We start from the raw sequence: 25,019 nt of genomic DNA, 5'->3' as shown, positions 1-25,019 counted from the left end.
GAGCAAACCCTAAGTTTAATAAAGTAGGCCTCTTCTCTTTTTGTGTAGCTCAATTTTTTTTCTTTTTCACTTCTCCTCCTTCATGGTGGTGGGCAGCCATTTTTACAAATTTTTAATTCCCTCCATAGACTTACATTGAATGTAACATTGCAAATGAGGTCTCATAGGAAAAAGATCACACCCAGTGTAGCTGCTGTGACACCAACTTTCTTGCACTCTGAGTAAGCCAGCGTTACCAAATAAATCTTTGTTGCACTAAATTTTTTGGTACACTCAGCTTCTTTGCGCTCAGCTCAGTACGTTTGTGTGCTCAACAAATTGCACTTGCTGAGCTAAGCACTGGTTTGGCACCTGCTATCTCCACGATTGAAGACAAGTCAGCGTGAAAACTGCCTTGTCTCAATGCCCGGTCTCAAACATTTGCAAATGGAATGGAAAGCTACTATGTGAAGGCATTTGTAGAAGCATTGGGGGTTATCCCTTACACACTGGCAGAGAATGATGGGTTGATCCTATTGTCATTGTTACTCAGCTTTGCAACCATCATGTCAATGGGCAAGCAAATGCTGGCATTAATGTGAGGAAAACATGCTTGAAGAAAACGTGGTGCATCCTCTTTTGGTTAGCACAACTGTTGTCTCTTTGGCAGTGGAGTGTGTTTATATGATCTTAGTTTTATATTATGTTTTCATCAAATGAATTACACATTGATGATGCGCTACATGAGTCCCCTCTGCATGTGCATGATGTGCCTTGCCAACTCCAATGCAGATCCCTTCTATGATTTTATGGATTTGCTCCCCGCTTGTGCTTGATTTCTTTGTTAGTGAATGGCAACAAACTATTGCTCTTCATCAAGGCTCTATGATGCTAATATCCAAGCTGTCCAACTGCTTCGTCTTCTCAACGAATCTCTACACTATTGCTCGCACATCAAGTTTCTTGTAGTCAAATGTTCAAGAATTAGTAGATAGGCTAAAGATTTGAGATGTTGCAATAATTCTACACTTTAAACTTAATGTAGATTGAAGATTTGTAATAATCTATAAGAGCTTCCCACTCAAGACGCCTTGTAGGTTGGTTAGGAGACCTTGTGGTGTATGAAACACATTGGCTTACACCAGTGGACTGGGTTCAATTCCTAGCAGGCCTCACACTAAAATTTGTTGTAAAAAGTTGGTAAATTGTTTGTATCCTGCTTTTTGCAAATGTATGTCTTTGTTCTGTGTTTCTTGACAAGAGACCATACTTCATCCAAATTGATCAACCGATCATATCGATTAGCAGAGATCAATGCTGTAAACTCTTTCTTGGTCAAGAAATTGTCATGATCACTTCAAACCACCAAGTGTAATCCTGCATTTCTTCTAACAAGATTCAATAATCTCATTTACTTGCATCAAATTAAGCAAGAACACCATAGTTGTGCATATCTTGTGTCAAACTTTGCAATATTTCTTGATTTCTTATAGTTTCAACAATTGTCTCCTCCTAAAGAAACATAATTCTTGCAAGAAATGATCAAGATTACGAAAGTTTCAATCAAGAATCACTCACTCTTGCTTCAAGATTTGATTTTTGCACTGTCTTTGCATTTCTTTATAAATCTACACCAAGAAACTTGTAAACAGTACTCTATACACCAACTTTGCATAGATCTACTACACAATGTGAACTGCACCACTCTACACAACATATTCTCAACAAATTCGCACTCTGCACTATAATCTGCTCAATATACATCGAATATGTAAACTGCACTAAAATCTATATGGTATATTCAATTTGAACCAATTCTTGATAAGAACTATACCAAAATTTGCATAGCCACCTTCAATATCCTCCATAATTACCAAGATTTCCCAAAAACTAGGCAAATATAGGACACCAAGATTTATGAATAGATTTGATGAAGCACTAATCAAGGAGATTTAGCAGGAAAAGCACTTTAAAAATGGATGAAAACCTTAAGTAAAGAATCAAGAAAATCTAGATTCTCTCAAATCTGTGCAGGAGTTAGGGTTTTTAAAATCTGTGATTAGTATATACTAAAAAATGATTATTGTTAATTCTATTACTAATCCACTCAAAACAGAATCAACAAAAAATCTAAAAATTATATCAAAGTACTAATCTAAAATAGATTAAGCACTCTTTAATCAAAACATCAAGATATAAGCTAAGAGCTCTGATACCAATATAAGAAAGCTACACCTAGATTAGCCTAAGATTGATCTAGCTTAACTTAGATTAGCCTAAGATTGATCTAGCTTAACTTAGATTAGCTAGAGATGTCTAAGATATCAAAAGATATATATGATCATAATGGTCATTAAAGGTACAATAGACCTAGGGTGAGTGCTTTTTATAGTTCGAAGGCCCGCATGCCCTAACACCATATTTGTTAATGTCCCTAAGTCCTATGTGCCTCGGCCCATCCCCTATGTGCATGTGTAAGCCTAAAATCCCTTTGTTACGTTCCCCTTCAAGCTCACCATGTCCATAACATGTACTCACACTTCTCTTTTACCAAGCTTACCGTGTCCACTGAAGTACTCACACTTCTCTTTTACCAAGCTTACCGTGTCCACTGAAGTACTCACACTTCTCTTTACCAAGTGATTTGTGTTAATCCAATTCTAGGTTTAACAAAAGCTACCGCCATTATCTTACATCAAGGAGTCACGATAGACACACCAAAGGGTCATACATTCAAGATATGAAGCAATAGTATCCAAAGCTAAAACTTGGACGGGCGCTCGTAATAGTGTGATGGAGTATTTATGGCGATTCCCGCTTCAAGAGCGTGTGGTAGCAAGATAGGATGAAGTCCTAAGTGATGTACTTTATGGATATATTATGAGAGTAGTCATTGTAATAGCATTAGGCCTCTTATGGGCCTAAAGTGCCTAGTCAGCCATAGTTTAAGTGAGTGTGAATACTTATGGCCATGTATATAAGTGAATTTCTCTCATAATACAACATACTCTCCCATTGTGCAATTGAGTCTTGCTCTTGCTAATCCTCTTGCTAATCTCTCTCCCTAATGCATGCTAGTGAGTGTGTGTGAGTGAAGTGAGGTGAGAGGAGGGATGAAGACCCGTAGTGCAACGCGACGGTGTGACAACGCTCGCAGGGAGACGCGGTGGAATTGCTTCTCAAGGAGTTGTAAAGCTTGGAGACAAGGGTTATGAGCTCGGCCATTGGAAAGATCCTCCAACAACAGTTGCGGTTCACCAGGTAATCTCTTTTTGGATGTGTTTCAAGAAGGGTTAGGGTGAGCCATAACATTTTTGGCGCCGCTGCAGCTAGGGAGCCATCCCTTGGCTTTTTCCATCGTTTTTTCTCTAATTGACACATAACCCATTGCCCATTATCTTGATTAGTGGTTTCCCATGAAAAAGATGTGGATTTGATGGTGATTTGTGTGAGATTTGGTGTAGAATAGCTCTCTTTTTTGTTTTTGAAAAGAATGTTTTTTGCTTAATTTGTTGTTTTTGTGGTTTTTCATGTTCTTAGGGCTTGCACATAGTTGTATTAGGCTTAGTTTGCATCCATTGCATCAAATAATGTAAGAGAATGCAATTCTTGGTGAATGTTAGCTCTCTTTAGTTTAAGCATAGATCTAAGATCATTAATTTGAGTATAATTGTGTGTTTTTTATTGAAATGGTTTGGATTAAAGTGTTAGCAAGCATTACGAGTAGCTTAATCTTTCAAAAAATTTCTTAAAACCATCAAACAACTCTTGAATTTAACTAATTTCTCTTAATGGATTGGTTTTTATCATTAAGGGTGATCAATCTTATTCAAGAGGCCAAAAATTAGAAAATGTGTTAATTGGGGTCTAAATGGATCATATGAGTAGTCGAAATTGGGATTTTGAGTGTTTTGAGAGCATCTAGATGCATCAAAACACCTAATGACATCAATTTTTTTGATCAATTGGAGAAATTTGACTCTGCTTAATTTTGTCTTAAAGAGGAGACTATAATTAAGAGTCTAATTAATCCCCTAATTTAGATTAATTTACACAATTGTTAATGCACACAGATTACTTTTTCCTTGCTCTGTCCAATGATGTGCTCAATTGTGTGAATTAATTAGAGATTAATGGTTAATTAGAGTCCTTGATTAGTGTAAAAGAGGAAAAGATTAGTGAAAGAATTAATCTTGGATTAATACTTAATCACTTTTTTTTACATAACTCATTAAGCCTAATGAGCATTCAATGAGAAGATGCTCATGAGTTGTCAAGTTGGTCATTTTGGGGGTCATTTATGAAGGGTGTAAGGGGTGTCATTAAAAGGTTGACTTTTTGATTCCATTTACCTTCTTTGGGAAAATGCCCATATCCCTTTCATTTTAAATTCAAAAAAATTCTCCCAAAAAAAAATTTTGTATTTTCCACTAGACTTAAAAAAATAATAATATAAAAAAAGTAAAATTTAATTTCCACGTGAAGTCCGGTTCACGGCGTGAAACACCAGTTCACGCGGCCAAAAAAAATTAAAATTTAATTTCCACGTGAAGTCCGGTTCATGCTCACGCATTTAAAAAAATAAAAAATAAATTTCCACGTGAAGTTCGATTCATGGCGTGAAAATTGTTTCACGACTTGAAACACCAGTTCACGTGGTTAAAAAAAAACGAAATTTGATTTCCACGTGACGTCCATCAGTTCATAGCATGAAAATCGTTTTACGGCGTGAAACATAAGTTCACGCGAAAAAAATAAAAAATAAAATCAAAATTTAATTTCCACGTGAAGTCCGGTTCACGGCGTGAAACACCAGTTCACTTGGCAACAAAAAAAATAAAAATAAAATTTAATTTCCATGTGAAGTCCGGTTCATGGCGTGAAATACCAGTTCACGTGTATATATATATATATATATATATATATATATATATATATATATATATATATATATATATAGTCATACTTTTCTTTATATTTATATTTACGATAAAAATACCTTTATACTTACATAAAATTTTCTTTATATTTATATTTATATTAAAAAATATCTTCATACTTATATCAATACTTATTCACTCATAGGTATACTTTTCTTTGTATTAATATTTCTATTTATAGTTAAAAATCTATATACTAATACTTATTCATACTAATGCTTATATTTGTAGTAAAAACTTATCTTATATTAAGACTAAAACTTCAACATTACAAAACTAACCATAACACAAATTGAAAATACTTAGAGAATAGACATAACACATAGTTCACTTCATTAATAGAAAATAGTCAGATGCTCATTACAGGGATTCCACAATCTTAAGAATATGGGGAGCAATACATTGTGCACATAGAATGGAGTTCTTGCATCTAATCCTAACCTTCTGACCATCTAACTTAATATAGAAATTTTAGATGGATCAATCAAACGGAATCTCCTACCTAAGAAATACAAAATTTCCCTCTACACTAAGTGTGTCATGGCCTCCCCAACCGACCTTGACATCCACCATTGTAGAATGCTCTATTGGCATATATACTATGAATAGTGCCACATGTGAACATGGGCTAACCAAGGGAACTTTTCTCCCTTTCGGTTTTCCCCCTTAGATATTAGGTGTGAGGACACCACAGTTATTGTATTTTGATATTATGGAGTCAACCCCCCCAAGCTCCACACATTGTATGATATCTTCTTTGTGTGAGCATCAATAACCATCTCTCTCTTGAGAGTGCTTACTCTACTGTTCATTCTCTGTGTGTTCTTATCTGTGTGTGCAATCCTAAACATAATAGTGGTATCAGAGCTAGGTTGGAGCCTTCTGCACGTGTGTTCCTGGAGTTTCCGATGCCCGATAATCTGCGCGCTTCCATTCGGCCATGACACAGCTTTTTTCTTCACCTCCGCACTTCCATCTTTGGATGTCTACTTCCGTCGTCGTTGACTGCCTGTTGTTTCATTGCCCCCATCATGTCCACCTTTAGCCACCTCTGCGTTGCCCGTCTGGCATTTCTTCACTGCACTTAAGGGTTATGTGGCACTTGATGGAATTCTAAGTTTTTTAGGAGCTCATGTTCAATCTCCGTCACCAATTCCAACTAGCAGCCCCTGTCACCGCCGTAAGTCACCATCACCTGCTCGTCAAGGCCCAGATGTACACCTTCCTTCCTATAGCAAGCTAGACACCAACACCTCCAAACCCTGCAAAATTAGGGTTCCGACCAGGTAACTGATTTTTTGGTTTAGTTCAAGGGGCTTTTGTACATTTTCTTGCTTCATTGCAAAAATTAGGTGTAGGTAGTGCAGGATTCTAGGAAAATTTGGGGTTTTTCAGAAATTGCACAATTGGAGGACACAGAAATTTGGGGCTTTCTTAAAATCAGCACTTAATTATACAATTAAAGCTTATTGGTACATAGATTTTTGGGGCTTTTATGAATTATATGCAATTGACACATTAATCAGCCTACTCAAAAATTTGGGGATTTTTAGCATTGCAATTATCTATAGCCTTGTATTCGGTGCAAAACATTTGCGCAGCACCTTGTGGTTGCTTGGCATTGCACTCCAGTGCGTTTGGGATTTTGTCTGCACAGGTGCTTTTTACAGCATATTTGGTTGCACGTGTTTGCATCTCTCTTGGCAAAGAGATTTCAGTAAATGGATGGAAATACGACTGATATATTTAGGGTTTTGTCCCAAGAGGACAAATTGGATGACAGTAATTACTCCCTCTCAAGTTTCATGGTCTAAAATCTTCTTGTGGCTAAAGGATTATGGGGTTATGTGTCAGGTGAAGATGTACACCCTGTTGACATAGCACCTTACATGCCTGGCCATGGTGCTCAACAAGCTACAGTACCCACTCCTCCCTCACAGGAGCAGAAGAGATGGGATACTCGCGATGCTCAAGCGATGGATTTGATTGCTTTGTTAGTAAAGTGATCAATCATACTACATATTCAATCTTGTAGGACCTCACGATGAGATTGGGATGTACTTCAAACCATGTATCATGCAAAGAATGAGGCCAAGGTTACATTTCTCAAGAAAGAGCTTAAGAACTTGGACATGAATGATGCTGATAGTATGGCTGATCATCTTATGAAGATCCAGGATCTTCAGGAGCAGTTGCTTAATATTGATGAGGTCATTTCTAAAAAGGAGTTAGTTTCTAGGACACTATCATCTTTGCCAAAAACCTACTTGAACTTTCACACATCGCTCACTCTATCTATGCACGGAACCCGGAACCAATCTTTTTGAAGAGTTGGTTGGTTTGTTACTACAGGAGGGGCAAAATCAGAAGAAAAAATCTTCCAACATGCATGGCAGTGATGGGGCTTTTGTTGCCTAAGACAAGGGCAAGGGAAAAGCCAAACACAGTTTTCAGCCAAAGGCTGATTAGGGACAGCCTTCACAAAAGGCTAAAAATGATGCAGGCAAGCCCAAGAAAAAGGGAAAATGTCACTACTGCAAGAATACATGCCATTACTTGAATGACTGTAGAAAAAGGCTTGCAAAGGAGAAGAAAAAGGAAAGCGGCATGGCTGTAGATTCTTCTTCATCACCTTCAAGGAAAGATGATGCATCAGTAAATCTTGTGCAGGATGAGTGGACTTTCCTTACTTGTAGTTATGATGCATCATTGGAGCATATGTCTCTCAGTGTGTCGATGAAAGACATGACACATGGTACTTTGACAGTGGTGCTTCTAAATATTAAAAGACTAAGTTCATGTAAAAGGGTAGGAGAAGGGTGTGTGTGTGAATGGACTTATGGTCCACTAGCTCACCTATTTAAAGGTGAAGCTAGGAGGCATTTTGTATGGAGCAAGAAGCCTAGTTGTATTTGAGCAACTTAATAAGCAAGATATTTTCTTGTATTTTGTGAGTCCCTCTCCTCCACATACTTGATCTAGCATGAGCACCACGAATTCCAACATGGTATCTAGAGCTTGGGTAGATTAGGTCACATTTTCAATGGTGTAGACTAGGTTATCCTTTTTTTCACTTTTTGTGGAGAAGAACCCCCAGCCAGTGGTGGCCTTTCGGCTGCTTGTGGAGGCCACATCTTGGCTTGATTCCAACTAAGGAGTTGAAGAAAACCTCCAGGCGCTCAGGAACGTACAGGTGATTTTTGGATTTTCTCTCTCTATGCCGCGCCATTGCGCTACAAGCAGGCCGGCGCACTTTCTCTGTAGAGCTGGAGGTCGTACGCGCATATGCTTGTTGTGGTACATCCTAAGCCACATTAGCTTAGGGCTTTTGAAGCCCTAAGCCTCACGGGTCTACAGCTCCATTTTCAGCTGCAATGGAGGCATAAAACGTGCGTGGGAGGCAAAAGACCAAGCGGCTACTGGTTTTTTCCATGGAAGCTTGCATAAAAGCTTCATAATTATGCTTTTTCTTGCTCTAATCCTCTCCACTTTGCTCTAATCACCTAAGTAATCTTGTGAGGGCTTGTTGCTGATCCTACTCTTGATTTTGAAGCGATGGCCAACCACATGAGGCATTCATAAGTCTCATTCATCAAAACGTCATCAAGCTTCCTCATCATCTTCAAGTTCACAAAGCCTTCAAAGTGTGCTTATTTTATGAGCACTAATAGTGTTGATTAACACTAATGAGACTTCTAATCCAGCAAAGGGGAGTTATTCCAAAGTATTTTTAAACACTAAGAGTATTCTTAAACACTAATGGTGAATCTAATCACCAATATAAGTATCATTAGATGCTAAAAATGTGCTCTTAAGCACTAATCATGTTTTTAAACACTAATGGTGATCTTAATCACCAAACAAAGTGTTCCTTAACACTAATGAAGTTAATCTCCATTAAAATTATTGGTTGGGCACACACCCTAAGTGCTAAACCATAAAATTTACCATCTTAATCTCTTATTTATGCAACATCCTTGGCTTGATTAAGGGTTGTTGCACTCTCATAAGCCTTTCTCTTTCTAATTAAGCCTAAATATCATAAATTTCTGGTTTTTTCTTCTTCATAAATCAGCCCATTACTCTCTAATAACCTCCTTCAATACCCAATGTCAAAGGAAAACACCTAAATCAAGAAGTTCTCGGGAGAGGGCTTCCACACTTGGCAAGTCCTTGTCAAGGACAAGATGATGTCCAAAGGTTTTTGGCCATTCATCTCCGGCACTAAGGTTTTTGATCGAACTAAGGCTGAAGATATTGAAGATGATGAGAGGGCACAAGCCATCATCATGCTTCATCTTGATGAGGCTCTCATTTCTCACCATGTGGACCAGCTTCCGACTGCAAAGGAGAAATGGGATGAGCTTGATGATAAGCTCTATGGAGCTCGTGGTAAGAATTCCAAGATCTCACTCAAAATTAAATTTTTCATCTTGGAACTCAAAGAGGGAGACGGCATTGGAGCCTTCATCTCTCACTTGAAGGGCCTTATGGCTCAACTTGCATCAGTGAATGCGAGAATGGATGAAGATGATGCAGTGGCTGTTTTGCTAAAAGCAGTCAAGAAGGTGTACCCCACCTTAGTCACCACCCTGAAGAACATACCTAATCCCACCCTCAAAGGAGTCATTCAATCTTGTCTTGATGAAGAAAAGAGGCCAAAGGGAGGAGCTGAATCTTCAACCACTTCATCGAATATCGAACAAGCTTTGTCACATCAAGTGGTCAAAGTAAGATGTGCCCATTGCAAAAAGGTGGGTCATTTGGCAAATAATTGTTGGATCAAATATCCCAACAAAATGAAATGTAACGAGTGTAAACAAACGGGACATATCACTACTAAATGTCCTAACAAAGAGTCAGAGGCTTTGTTAATTCCCAAAAGATGGATTAAGAAGGGCTATCACTTGTGTGGTCCTATGTGGACACCATCTTTTGGAAAGAATCTATACTTTGTAACCTTTATCGATGACTACTCTAGATTTGCTTGGGTGTATCCCTTGAAGGCAAAATCTGATGTATTTGCATGTTTTCAGCATTTTGTGGCATAAGCTGAAAATCACATAGGTTGTAAAGTGTAAACCCTCCGTACACACAGATTGAGGGGGGGGAATACATGTCCATTGCTTTTAAAGATTTTATGGCAAAAAAGGCATAAAGCATCAATGCACGATGACATATTCTCCTCAGCAAAATGGTGTTGCTGAGAGAAAGAATAGGTCCTTGATGGGAATGGATAGATGCATGGTTAAAGGCAAAGGCTTGCCTTATAAATTCTGGATGGAGGCAATAGTGCTACACATGTGTTGAATAGATTGTTAAAATTACAGCAATGTGATGAGCTATGGTGGATCAAATGCTAGAATCAACATCATTAACAAAGAGATTAGATGATAATTAAGACGTGATTAGTGAGCAATTAATTGATAGCTTAGTGTAGGCATGGATAATCAATGTGATGAGCTATGGTGGATCAAATGCTAGAATCAACATCATTAACAAAGAGATTAGATGATAATTAAGACGTGATTAGTGAGCAATTAATTGATAGCTTAGTGTAGGCATGGATAATCAAAAAAGGACATAGATTATGTGAGACCTTTACACCCACGTCTCATATAACTACAATTATTTGTATTATTGCATAGATTATGTGAGACCTTTACACCCACGTCTCATATAACTACAATTATTTGTATTATTGCATAGATATAACATCATGGTTGGAATGTACATCAGTTGGATATCAAGATTGTCTTCTTGAATGGTGATTTGCATGAGGAGGTTTATATATCTCATCCTTGTGGTTTTGTTGAGAAAGGACACAAGTATAAAGTATGCAAGTTAAGAAAAGCTTTATATGGCCTTAAGTAGACTATTGGATGCCTCATCTATCTACAATTTGGGGTCTCCTAGTTAACCAGGTTTATACACAGTCTTGAAAGTAAGCATTGGTAGGCTACCAAGTGAGTATTCAAATACTTACAAGGCACTTAGTCCCTTGGCTTATTCTATGTTAATGGAGGTGATGATCAACTGCATGCTGTCATTGATTCCAATTGGGCTCGATGTTATGACACGTGAGTGTCCACTAGTGGCTTTTTCTTTTACCTTGGTGATTCATGTATATCATGGCTTAGCAAGAAGTAGCCAACCACTGATAGAGGCTACTTTGAGCTATGAAGCTAAGTATAAGGCAGCTTTTATAGTGATTAGTGTGTATAGCTCAGATGCCTATTGGCAGATCTTAGTGTTCGACAACAATTCCCCACCTCCTCAGTGATAGCTAGAGTGCATTAAACCGTTGCAAGGAACCAATAGTTTCATGCTTGCACAAAGCACATTGAGGTGCATTATCATTATGCAGGGAGAGGCTTAATGTAAGAGAGATTAGCCTAGCTTAAGTCTCTACACACAACAACATGGTAGATATGTTCACAAAATCTCTCTCATGAGAGAGGTTTAAAGATTTTTACAAAGCTTTGAGCTCTTATGCCATTTGGGGATTAATCAGTCACCCACATAGGATCTCTATACATGTTCACATTATTACTACAAGGGGGATCCATATCTATCTATATGGTAGTGATGTGTGGATGTAGGCTAATAATGGGACAAGTCACTTTTTCCCTCTTGTATGTATGCACTCTTATGAGTATGTGCAAGTAACCTTATTATGTTACTTCACTTGTACTTCACTCATTCTCATCAATCTACTTTCAGTATTGTGCTTCAATCTCTTTCTCCTTACTTGCCGCATCTATGTCACTTCACTTGTACTTCGATCATTCTCAATCTACTTTGATTATTGTACTTCCATCTATCTCTCCTTACTTGTTGCATCTATGTGTGTGTTGCTACTTTGATCTCCACTTCAACAAGATTAACACTAACCATATGCACAAAATCAACATAGAAAGTAGGGAGAAGGAGAAGAGAGAGACTCTTTTCCTAACCTACCCTTGTTGTATATTACTAAATAAATGAATAATTATAATTATTGGCAAAGATCCAAAATAGATCTAAGTCCAAATTTCTATGTATAAACTGAAGCTTACTATCCTCCTTTGTGCGTTAATGGACAACATTGATTTGGAGGTGTACTTGACTGATTTAGATGTTTGTGGCTACATGTCCTTGGTCTTGGCTCTACATCCCCTACACTCAATGCTTATGAATAACCCTTGGCCTACCTTTACATAGAAATTTTGATAGCAAGTCATATTCAGATGCCATCCCTTTGAGGTCATAAAAAGTCATAAAAATTATCAAAAAATGTCTTTATATTGTGCCCAATACTTGTCCCAACCATTGGTAAATGTCCTTGGTACCTATAGGATTACTTTAAATTACGCCAAACTACCTAAATATTGTCATGTGCATGCCACATGGACATGGAACTTTTCCAAGGTTGACCCCTATTTGGCGGTAGATTTAGGTCATCTAAGGCTTAGGTATGCAGAGAAGAAGGTCTAGGAGGCTAGACAATAGTCAGCCAGAGTATGGAAGCTCACATGTGTGAAGTTGGCAACTTTGGTAATAATCTGTCATCATGTGCAAGACATGCACTGTAGATCTAATCCTAAGGAGAGCAACTAGGTAAAGACTGATTAGAACCAGAGATTAGGAGAAGGAGTTGTTGATTTGGTAGGGGATTGACTAGTTGTGGACATGGAAGGGCTATCGGCTAGGATCTACAAGTGGATGTCCAGTTGGTTGCAACATAAGTCGAGTTTTTATCCAATAGGTAGCTACCTAACTAGTAGAGTTGACCGGTTGATGGTGTTAATTCCAGCCTATAAAAGGTATGTTTGCTCAACGTTTGACTCATTTAGCCCTTTGCTTGGCTAGATCATTAGTCTAGGCTTAGATTTAGGGTTTTTACCTTTTCAAGAAGGCATCCTATGGCTACAAGAATAGTTGTACCTTTTTGTACTATATGATATATTGAATACTCAGCTATCTCTCTCTCTCCTCTCTCTCTTTGCGTTTTTGCATTAGTATGTTCCAGGATGTGTTTAGGACTGAAAGAAGACTCCTAGAGCTTTCGCACATGTAACATTGGTATCAGCGAATCATGCTTAAACACTGATTCAATCCTAGATGAAGGTGTACAGGTCCAAGCTACAAGAAAGTGCACAATTACAAGGCCCAAGGCAAGGAACACAAGATAGGGAAGAACTCCCAGGAGATTGGTTGGTGGTGTGCCCAAGGGGATGGTAAACCTGTGAGTCGGGTGCTACTTGGGGCACACTAGGAAAGGCTTTAAGGCAATGGTTCTAGGGAAGGTTCATCCTCTAAGAGGTGGAGTGAGAGTGTCATACTCATTTCTCAAGAAAGAAGACCAGAGACAGTGTTCAATGATAGGGCAGGAATAGAATGGAGACTCGATGGAACATATGCATAGTTCATCCCACTAGAGTTCAAGGGGATTTGGAGATCGGGCCAGGTTTTTAGTGAAAAGGCTACCAGAGTAGGAAGGATGACAGGGGAGTCCAGGAATAGACTGGGATGATGATGGTCATCCAAGAATCAAATTGGAATCCCGCTATCAAGTTTAGCAGAGGGGGATGTCATGTGCAAGACATGCACTAGCTAAGCCCAGATCTAATCCTCAAGAGAGCAACTAGATAAAGACTGATTAGAACTAGAGATTAGGAGCAAGAGTTGTTGATTTGGCAAGGGATTGACTAGTTGTGGACATGGAGGGGCTATCGACCAGGATCTACAAGTGGATGTCCAGTCGGCTACAACATAAGTCGAATTTTGTCCAGGTAGCTAGCCAACCAGCAGTCGACCAGTTGTGATGGTGTCAATTCCAGTCTATAAAGGCATGTTTGCTCAACGTTTGACTCATTCAACCCTTTTCTTGGCTGGATCATTAGTCTAGGCTTAGATTAAGGTTTCTACCTTTTCAAGAAGGCAACCTATGGCTGCAAGAACAGTTGTACCTTTTTGTACTATGTGATATATTGAATACTCAGCTATCTCTCTCTCTCTCCTATTTGTGTTTTTGCATCAACATGTTCCAGGATGTGTTTAGGGCTGAAAGAAGATTCCCAGAGCTTCCACGTGTAACTCCGCGTGTAACATAATCCTCATCCATGGAACTGGCCGCAGTTGTTAAGCCCTCCAAAAGCCTATAAAAGGAAATACTAATAATCATTATAGTCATCCCCCCTAGATGGGGCAGATCATAGATACGATTTATATTTCCTCTTTTGGAAGGCCAAAGGCCACAAGTTTTTGTATAATCTTTATATACTATATAATATACTAAAAATATAGCTCTCTCTCTCTCTCTCTCTCTCTCTCTCTCGGTGCTTTGTATTAAGGTTCCTATCTCATATACTTGGGGCTGAAAGAAGACATAGAGCTTCTGCACATGTGACATATAAGGCCTCTAACTTTTCCCTTTATGTAGCTATAACAATCATGTCTACATGGCATGGAATTAAGGTGTTCATGTGACATCCCCTCCTGCTAAACTTTGAGTAGTAGTGGGCAAAACCACGCACCTTTTCTCCTTTCTTGACTTGGTCCAATTGTAGGCTCTCATCTCCCAACTTTTTGGCTCCTCTGCTACCACTGTTGTCTCCATTGGAACTACTAGCTATTCTTCTTGCTCCTTTGCCAATGGATGCTCTTTTAACATGGGAGACTCCTTTGGTTTCTCAAAAACCCTCGTGGCATTGGTATTAACCTCCTTTGTATTGGATTTGGTGAGATAATCCTGAGTGGTTGGTGTAAGTGCCACCTTGAGAATTTACAGATGAAATCCGGTACTTGCTTTGACTCCTCCACCACCAACATCGGCACCTCCTTAAAACCTTCTACTAGTCTACACTCCTTACTTAAGGAAGTTGTCTACACTCCTTGAGAATTTGTAGTCATCTGAGATGAAATCCATGACTTGCTTGAGAATTTGTAGTCATTTGAGAGGAAATCCATGACTTGCTTGACTCCTCCACCTGGTAGCACTTCCTTAGACACTTCCACCCCGGTCTACAATTCTTACTTAAGGAAGCTATCTCCTCTCAATCTACTTTAGGTCTTGGAAGCTCTTTAGTATCCTTGGAAACTCCCTATTGAGACCTTTGGCGGATTCTGCACTTTTGTACCTTTGCCTTTGGTCTCTGTAGTTGTCTCAGCTACAACTTGTTCTTGGATCTCTCTCACATTCAACCAACTTAGACTCCCACATGGATCTTTATGCCACTCTAATCTTGCATAATGAAGAAACCATGTTTGAAATCTTGCTTTAAAGCCTCTAACCAATTCCAAGAACATGTCTTCTCAATATGAGAACATATTCCATGTCTGCCATATTTTCTTGGAGAAGAAAACACACACCTTGATGGGCTAGTTGCCTACCTCGGCTTAACCTAATCTGCATGCAAAACTAAGGCTACATGCAAGATATATGCATAGCATTGTAGTTCAATGCACAATGGTGGTTGAAAAAAAAAACAGATCCTAATTTGGTTGCCTAAGCAAGATCGCAAACCCTAATTTGGTTGCCTAAGCAAGATCGCAAACCCCAATTTGCTATGTAAAGCTAAAATTGGATGAAAGCATTGATGCAAGGTCTGAACTAATGCAAAACATGAAAACCCTAATTTTGGTATGCAAACCCTAAAACCCAAACCCTAATTTGCTATGTAAAGCTAAATTGGGATGAAAGCATTGATGCAAGGTCTGAACTAATGCAAAACATGAAAACCCTAATTTTGGTATTAAAACCCAAACCCTCATTTTAGAAATCCTAATTCAAAATACACAACCATACCTAGGACTAACTTAGGCTCGAATATTGTTGTAACATGCATACTTATGTGGAAGTGTGATTAATGATGATTAACATTAAGCAATAAAAATTAATACTAATTACATGTGCAAAACTGACATAGAGAAGTAGAGAGAAGGAGAAGAGCGAGACTCTTTATCTAGCCTACTCCTCATGCATATTACTAATTGAATGAGTAATTATAATTATTGGCAAAGATCCAAAATAGATCTAAGCCTATGCATAAACTAAAACTTACTATCCTCCTCTGTAAGTTATTGGCAAACGATGATTTGGAGGTAGATGATGTGATTGCATGCCCTTGGTCTTCCCTTTGCATCCCATGTCTCTAAATGCTTATGAATGAACATTGGCTTGCCTTTATATAGGGATTTTGATAGCATTTTGCTGCCCTTCGGTGGGTTGGGCTTGAGCTTTGGGCTTGCTTGGGTTTGTCATGGCTCCTCCATGTCTTGGGCCAGTTACACAGCATCTGCTAGGACCTTGGGGCAAAAAGCACGGACATCCCACTATATCTGTAAACAAGTCTAACCCATACAAAAAGTTGCCCAACCTTTCCTTGTCTAACTTCTGTAGTTGAAGTGACCCTATTTTGCATAGGTGAGAACTGCCATGGGCCCTTGAAACTTATCCTCAAGATGTTTTAGGTATTGCAAAGGCAAGAAACGAGTCCACAAACCTATCTGACTTCCAAGTCACCACATTGTGAATATCATGCTAGCTTCTTATGTGAGGTGCATAGCAACCAACAACATGATCCTTTCTTGGTGGGATCTCTGAACAAGAGCAAAATATGAACTAAACGGATGAAGCCAAGAATGTACAAACTTACCATCATACTTAGTGAAATGGATCTTCTTGGGAAGATCCACCATGGTGCTAAGGTGGTTATCCCACTCTGGCGATGCCGGCCTTCAACTTCTCGTGCCTTGGATGTGATGGAAGTTCACAATTGCTCCACCTCCATGGCTCTTATTGGTGCTTCTTGGAAGGTTAGTAAAACTAACTTGGATATAATAGTAGATGCTCCAAACAAGCCCGAATAGCCCTATAATGCTACACGTAGTGTAGAGAAGGTCTTCTTGATTGAGATTAGTGATACATTAATTGCTGATTTTATGATAAAAGCAAGAGAGATGCACAGAGAGAGAGAGAGAGAGAGAGAGAGAGAGAGAGCATACACAATACACCTCATGGGATCCCAACTACCCACATAGAGCTATGGGGTCCCAACTACCCATAGCTACCACAATGCATGTAATGTTTGAGGTTTATTAGATGAGCACAAAAATCAATTAGCTTCTTGAGGCTGACCTCATTGGTGATGTTCTGTGTGAAGATGATTAATTTTGCACTGCATTTGCCAAAGGCCATTGGCCTACCTTTGCAAAACCCATCAGCCATTGAAACTTCCTCTATATGCACTTGTTGTAATTCATATAATAGCTTGCATTAACCATCCGGCTAACAAGAAAATAGATTCTAGCAGATCACATTGATTATTATGATACTTGAAGCATTCACTATTGTTGTTTGTATGCCATTCTTGTATTGCATCTCCAAAGATCTATGTTTATGGGAATCCTTTACTATGTAATCCATCCATGCATGAAAAAATTTACATCCCTTTTGATGTTTTGGCTAATGGTCCCTATAAACACAAGGAGGATATAGTTAAATTGTTTCATATACATCTTTGAGGTTTTATATAACTAGTGAAACATAATTATTATAGATGGGAAATATCCATGAGTTCAAATCAAAATGACGCTTAAGAAAGGTGTTCTCAATAAAGTGTTTTAGGTGTAGCCTCCTACTTTTATTTTAGTGGCTTAGTTTATGTTAGCAAAGCAGATTAAAAATGTGTCTCTTTTTATTGAATTATATAATGTGACATAAAACATAATTTGAGAGTAATATTATAAGAAGTCTAAATTGCATTAAGGTGCTAAGTGGCTAACTCCATAAGAAAACATCATACATAGTGCAATATCCCATACTTTTCAAAGATTTATGTTTGCACCTCAACAAAATATACAAAGACATAGAAAATACAAATCTAGAGCTCTCATGATCTACATAAACAAACCTTTTTTTTAATACAATGCTCTTATTTGATTGACTAGTCTAGACGTAGTAAAATCTAGGAATTTTGACTATGGAGAAATGTCATGTCTATTTAAAACTCCAATGCAAAAACAAACACTCTTATTCTTCAATAAATACACTTGATTCTAGTTGGTATGTCTTTGTGAAAAATAGTTTCCAAATGAAGTAAGTAGAGGTGACACTACTAAGGATTGATGCACACAATATAGAGTTAATGATTAGAACTTGAACTAGGCCCACATGGAGGGGCGATGCTCCAGCAAGTATCATTCCAGTCATTGTCCCTGGAAAGCTCACTAACCCTACCGTTTTTGCATTATCCAGCAATGGAGCAAGTGCAATTACAAGTGCCCTCCTCACTTGCTTTATGCTAGCTTGCCGTGGTGTTGCACCTAATGCAAGAGCAACCTCAATCTATGACAAACAAGAGGATTAGAGTAATGTTAATATATCAAATTAAATTTTTAGCATGCACTTTCAAAATATGTAGGTAACACAGAAAAGAGAGGGTTCTTTGAATACTTATAAAATATATTAATAAGTATAGAGTCTCTAAAAAGTTTAATTTTTTAGCATGCCTTTCACAAGAACATAATCGTCATGGTAGTTAGAACCTTTGTCAATTTCAAATGTGCATTAAAAAAGATAATTCTCTTAAGCTGCATTAAGAATGCCAATATGCTACTTCAACTTCAATCTCACCCATCCTGCAAAAAATTGCATACATGTTTCTCATTTTAATCTCATCCATAAGTGGATATATATTTCTCATTTTAATATCATCATACATTGAGCCTCAATTTCAAAAAGTTTAGAGAGAGAGAGAGAGAGATGCACGAGGGGAGGGCCAAGGGAGGGGGAGGGGGTGGAGGTGGAAGTGGAGGTGGAGGTGGGTGAAGTTAAACAACCATTCCCTTTACAAAATTGCTTTGACAAGCATGATTGGGCTATGTATACTTGCCTCCACATCAAAGGGACGTGTGATATGTGTTGTTTGACTGTATCTAGGTATGCTTGTGGTAAGTGTAATTTGAGTGTATCTAAGCATTTGACCTTGGATGCATGACCTCCCTCATTTGGAGAAGCCTCCAACTAGGTCCACCCCACACAAGCACTCCCATGAAGATGAAATACTACCTCACATAATTTTATAGCCTTTGCTGCTCCTTCACTAAATCAAATCAAGCTTAAAAAAGAAGCTTTCCACCCCCATCTTGCTCACAAGGAAACAAATGAGGGAAGATAAAGGGGAGGGGATGGACAAAGTGAAACAACCATGACGTTACAAAATGGTGTTTAGGAACATGATTGAGTTATGTATTCTTGTGTACACATCAAATCGACCACTTTGACAATCATGATTGGGCTATGTATACTTGCCTCCACATCAAAGGGATGTGTGATAAGTGTTGTTTGATTGTATCTAGGTATACTTGTGGTAAGTGTAATTTGAGTGTATCTAAGCATTTGACCTTGGAGGCATGACCTCCCTCATTTGGAGAAGCCTCCAACTAGGTCCACCCCACACAAGCACTCCCAATGAAGATGAAATACTACCTCACATAATTTTATAGCCTTTGCTGCTCCTTCACTAAGTCCAATCAAGCTTAAAACAGAATCTTTCCATCCCCATCTTTCTCACAAGGAAACAAATGAGGGAAGATAGAGGGGAGGGGATGGGCAAAGTGAAACAACCATGCCTTTACAAAATGGTGTTTAGGAACATGGTTGAGTTATGTATTCTTGTGTACACATCAAATCGGCCACTTAGCAGCAATAAGTGTTTCTTGAATATATATGTGTCTACCCTTGGAGGCATGACCTCCCTATGTTTCAAGGAGCCTCTAGCGTGGCCCACCCCACATACACCCTTCCCATGGTGGTGACAAACTATCTAACATAGTTATATAGCATTTGATGCTCCTTCCATAAAAATCAAGTTAAGCCTAAAAACCTACTCCGCCACCCCCTATATCTTGCTCAAAAGGAGAAAAAATATATCTACCCTTAATGATTGGGAGGGATTTGCAAATCAAGGAGCAAGAGTAATTTCTTGTTCCATAGCTATTTCAACTTGCTGTAGTTGCATGTGTAGCAAACTATTTAGAGGTGAATCAATGCCCACCCTGCAAATAGTGCTTGAGGGGCATGGCCAAAATTTAGAAGGGCATAATTTAACTCGATGGCCATCCTACAATAGTGCTTGAGGTGCATGGTTTAAATTATTAAGGGCATAATTTTTTTAAAAAATGTGCTAGAGAAATGAGTCTTTGCAAAGGATGCCACTTTTTAAGTTGGGCATGGTGGGAGACATTTTGAACCTTTTATACATCTCTAAAGTAAGGATCTATCTTTTAATGAAAGAAGTTGAAGACCAAACACAACAAAAAAGTAAGAATATGTCTTTTAATAAAAGAACTTAGAAAATAGTTTAGAAAGCTTTACCAAATTTTGTTGTAGGCGCAAGTCATCTCGTAGGCGATTCATAGTGATACCCGTAATAGTCATGGTATGCCCAACAATCATTCCAATCAATGGGATCATGTAGCGAGGTGTGAAAGGAAACACCCTCAACATAGCAAGAAACATCAAAGTTATGGAGGTCCCCAAAAGTATTGAGGCCCCTGCCACATACACAGAGTGTGGAAAATGCTTGGCCCTTTGCCCTGCAGTGTAAGCAGCTATCACCACCTGCCTGCCCACCACACTTAAAGGTAATTACCCTCTTTAAAAAAAACATCAAATATTCCCATTTTATTCAATCAAACATAGACTTGAAGTGATTAGCCAAACATGAGTAATTCATGAAATAAAACATTTAATCAAACATTCAAACAAAATCTAAGAAAATGCCCATCAAGAATGTTTATCATTATTAAGCATAAAAAATCATATATGTGCTATTTAGAACTTCAGCCATGCCACTAGTCCCATAATTAAGCCATAAAAGAAGGTTTAAATGGCTCATGGGCAGACATTTTATTTTAAAATCAAGAGAAAAATAATAACAAAAACAGATATGAAACTAGTCTAGCTTGACATATGCCTCTAAGGCTTGAATTCAAAGTTTAAAAAAGTTATTTTATAATGAAAATAGACTTGATTGTATAGGGCCATGTAAAAAGTTCTCAATATAGTTTCAAAGAGTTACTTTAAAAATCAAAACATTTGACTTGGATACACATCATACATAGATTGAAATTTTCACCTTAAGTATTTGTGTTAAGAATGAATTTCTACTAAAAAGCTTTATCTTAATATTTCTTGTAACTTAAAAGAAATAACTTTTGTATAGAAGTCAAAAGCCACGAGATAATGTTTTAATAAGACTATTTTCAAAATGACATTTTAACACTCGACTTTTAGCTACAAACTAGCATTAAATTAAAATCTGAGTGCTAGTTTTATAACTACAAGAATAGCATTAAAATGAAGTTTGAACTTATTTTTAACCACCACATTATAAACAAAAAATCTTCAAACTAACTTATTTATAGATAAGCCCCACTAACATTGTAATTTAAAAAACATTTTTTTTTGTAGACTTTAAAGACCTTTGTAAAACCTTTATTGCACTTAAAACTCAAGGATTAAGAGAAAATCCTTATAAGAAAATACTCTCAACACAAGATAGTAGTTGAAAAAAAATACTCTCAACTCAAGACGGTAGTAGAAAAAAAAAACTTCATGTGCCCAAAGAAGTAAGCTATGTTCCTTAAACATATCTTTCTATGGTTTTGTCAAGTAAGCTATGTTCCTTAAACATTTTAGTTTTTGAATGTTGCATTGATAGATTTTTAAGCATGTTGTAAATATAACATACAACTTTTACTATATGTATGTAAATCTTTTTCATGGACCTTTCATTAGTTAAAGATATATTTTTTACATACTTCTCCTTAACAACAAGGCCACTTCAATAATTTTTAAGCCTCTTCAAAATGTTAAAAAAAGGTTATTTTTTTATATGCTCCTCCTCCCTTCCACCACTGCCCCCCTCCCCCATAACACACACACACACACACACACACACACACACACACACACAAAGAGTAAAAAAATCTTATCATGTGTAGGTGAATGATAACAAAAAACATTTAAAAAAAGTAATCTAATGACTTTATGAGTTTATTTACCTCTTTATATATTCAAAATCTACATATCAATTTGAAGCACTTTTTTTTCTTCAAGCCATGAAAACAAAAAATTATGATTTAAGTAATACTAAAAATAACAAGATTTAGAGCTAATTTAATTTAATTTTTTTTTACAGCTTGTTGAGAAGATTTTTCACTATATACAAAAAAACCATGACAATCAATCATTTGTAGTAGTGATAAAAGCTTTATCTATATATCATGATCAAGAATGCATTCGACAATTGGTTTAATTTTTTCTAAGCGGTTTGATTACATGATGTAAATTGTTTAGAGGATATATTGTTATTATTTTGTCTCAACATAGATAGAAGAATGTATTTTTATATACTCTATTGTTTTTCTTGTGAACTCTAATTTTTTTTTTCAATTTGGTAAGCAAGAAAAAGTAGAACATAATTTGGTAAGTCTAAATGTTTTTTCCAATTTGGTAAGCAAGAAAGTAAAACATAATTAGATAATTTTATAATACAGAATACAATAATTTAAAGTAAGTAATATGTTTCAAAGTGATCAAATTTGACTCATATTGTAAGAGTAAATTATACTTCATCAAAAACATCATGATGTATTAGTTTTCTTTGAATTTATAATAAATATTTACATAATTAACATAACATTTTATATCTCCTTCTCACAACGATTTGATAGCTTGTATAATAAAAATTGATACTATTTCAAGTGAGATAATATTTTTATCATGAAGCATAAAAAGTGTTTTTTTACGATTCAAAGTGATATGATGTCCCAATGAAGCATTTATTTTGTATGAAAAATAAGTGAGAGCATAGCTTTATCATGAAGCATAGAAAGCGGTTTTTTAAGATTCAAAGATATGATGTCCCAATGAAACACTTATTTTGTATGAAAAATATTTATTTTTGATTTCATAAGTATTAAATTTCTCAACAATCAAGTCTTATATACCATTCTAACATTCACTTCATTGTATGAATACTCTATTTTACAAAAAAACTCTATACTATTTTGCTGCTATTTATGTGCACTCAATAGCTTAATTTGTTGTAATTTTTTCCAAAGCCCAATAATGGAAACTAAAAATATTTCGTGTAGTAGAGATTCTTGCATATTGTGATTTAGCTATAAATCTACTAGAACAATGATTTAGCTTTTGTGTAGTAGAGCTTCTTGCATATTGTGATTGAGCTATAAACCCATTAGAGTAGCTCCAAAACAACCATAATTCATTGCAAGCCTCACTTTTCAAAACCCTTATATGATTTGCATCTTGAGATTCTTGCATATTGTGGTTTATCTATAAATCCATTAGAGTAAATCCAAACAAGCATAATTCCTTGCAAGCCTCACTTTTCAAAATGCCTATGTGAGGGTACCATGTTTTTACTAGTATGATTTTGAGATGAATCTTGTACATTCTTAGTCAAATGTGTTATTGGAATCTTTAATATAAACATTACAAATCATGTAAACAATTAAGGAATATCTCACTATAAAAGATGCCATACATTGATTTTAACGATGCCCTTAGGCTTGAAAACATAATCTTTAACTCAAAAATCACAAGGCATATGTTAATTTAGAAGAACCATAAAAGCAAAGTGGATTCTACAAATTTGGTACAAGGAAAATTAATTGAGAGAGTAAGACTTACCATGAAAAGGTAAGGCAAAATAATCCACACGAAGTTCTTTTGTGTGAAAATAAATTGGAGGAAGAGACCCATAATGGCCAATTGACAACTTGGTCGAATAAAAGAGAAAGCCATCTCCTTCTCCATGCCTAGCTTTATAATCAAAGATATTGCAAGTGCAACCAAAAACATAGCGATGGAAGCTCCAAAATGAAGCAAACCTTCCACCACATCTTTCCATGCAAAATCTATCAATAATGAGGAAGGGCTTTGAATGAACATCACTTTGTGGCAAAGAGAGGAGTTTGTATATCCTATAGTATGTAGATACGATTTAGTAGTAGCTATAATATATGGATAGAAAAGAAGAACTAATGCACTCTCACTCCCACCTTGTTTTCTATTAATACATAGACAAACACAAAAGTTGTAGTGGATGAGCATAGTGAAAGTAACTTTAGTTTTAAAGTAATTAAATAATGGAACTTCCTATCATGGACCATATGGTAAGGACATAGTGCGTGGTGTTGATGTTCCACTATGGCATTGGGAACCCATTATCACACAAAAGCAATGTGCGGTCTCCCTATTTAAATAGTCAAAGAGCACTTATGATAAATTTTCAAGGTAGCAAAAGCAAATAAATAAGGATATTGTCCAAGAAAACAACAACCAAGTAGCTCATATTTTATACACCATGATTGAGAAAGATTCTTTAAAACATGACATAATAGGGGAGTTAATAGGTGAGTTATAGATAGTAATAAATCATACTAACTTAGGAATGCATGCATAACAAAGATATTAAATTCTAAACCAAGGATTTTCATTCATACAAGTAGAAAGAAAATCATATTTTTATTTAAAGCATTCAAACAACATGTACTCAAATGCAAATTTAAATCAACTACTATTTAGTAATTATTCTTTTTAGATGTGCTCTCTCTCTCTCTCTCTCTCTCTCTCTCTACACACACACACATACACACACATATGTACATCAATGTGGGTATATTTACATCTCAGATCTGGGCTCCCTGCATACTCTGTTTTTTGCACACAAAACAAAGGATTAATTTGCCAATCAATGATTAATCAGTGCTAATCATTGTTTTTTGGTGCAATTGAGGGTTTAAATTAACCATTAGGTATCTGATACAGATCCCTATAACTTCAGATTGCAATTCGGAGATGGTTTGATACTCCAACCATTCCGTACAAATTGGTTACCCTTGATTTAATGTAATTTCTAGTGATTTTATGCTGATAAATCTATTGTAATCATCTCCTAAACACCAGATTGAGTTGGAAAACGGTAGACACTGCCCTTGAATCTTGAAATTGGATCAAGAGGTAAGACCCTCTTCACATCATCATGAGTATATCACAAGAGAGAGCCAAATTTAATGGGGAGC

The 25,019-nt window shown here is 36.9% G+C and overlaps 1 protein-coding gene across 5 annotated transcripts in view; it reads right to left on the bottom strand.

The window, feature by feature from the left end:
* LOC147626979 (serine/threonine-protein kinase Aurora-2-like) overlaps window positions 1-23,988 on the bottom strand; it is a 30,091-nt gene extending 6,103 nt beyond the window's left edge. Inside the window, exons 1-3 of one of the 5 annotated variants that reach the window (XM_086815558.1) lie at window positions 23,626-23,988; window positions 20,281-20,526; window positions 17,903-18,249 (exon numbers count right to left, since the gene is read on the bottom strand). In XM_086815558.1, the coding sequence (XP_086671684.1) occupies window positions 17,935-18,249; window positions 20,281-20,526; window positions 23,626-23,886 (822 nt within the window). In that variant the 5' untranslated portion in view covers window positions 23,887-23,988 and the 3' untranslated portion in view covers window positions 17,903-17,934. Of the gene's footprint in view, window positions 1-17,902; window positions 18,250-20,280; window positions 20,531-23,625 lie in introns of those variants that run through there. The other 4 variants (XM_086815559.1, XM_086815554.1, XM_086815555.1 and 1 more) reach the window with 4 other exon arrangements.
* Between the last annotated feature and the right edge of the window lie 1,031 nt (window positions 23,989-25,019).

Source organism: Cibotium barometz, chromosome 21, assembly GCF_041138505.1.
Source record: "Cibotium barometz isolate CiBa-2024 chromosome 21, ASM4113850v1, whole genome shotgun sequence".
Classification (NCBI taxonomy): Eukaryota; Viridiplantae; Streptophyta; class Polypodiopsida; order Cyatheales; family Cibotiaceae; genus Cibotium; species Cibotium barometz.
Note: the sequence above shows the minus strand (reverse complement) of the source record. Positions and strands in the feature narration are given on the sequence as shown.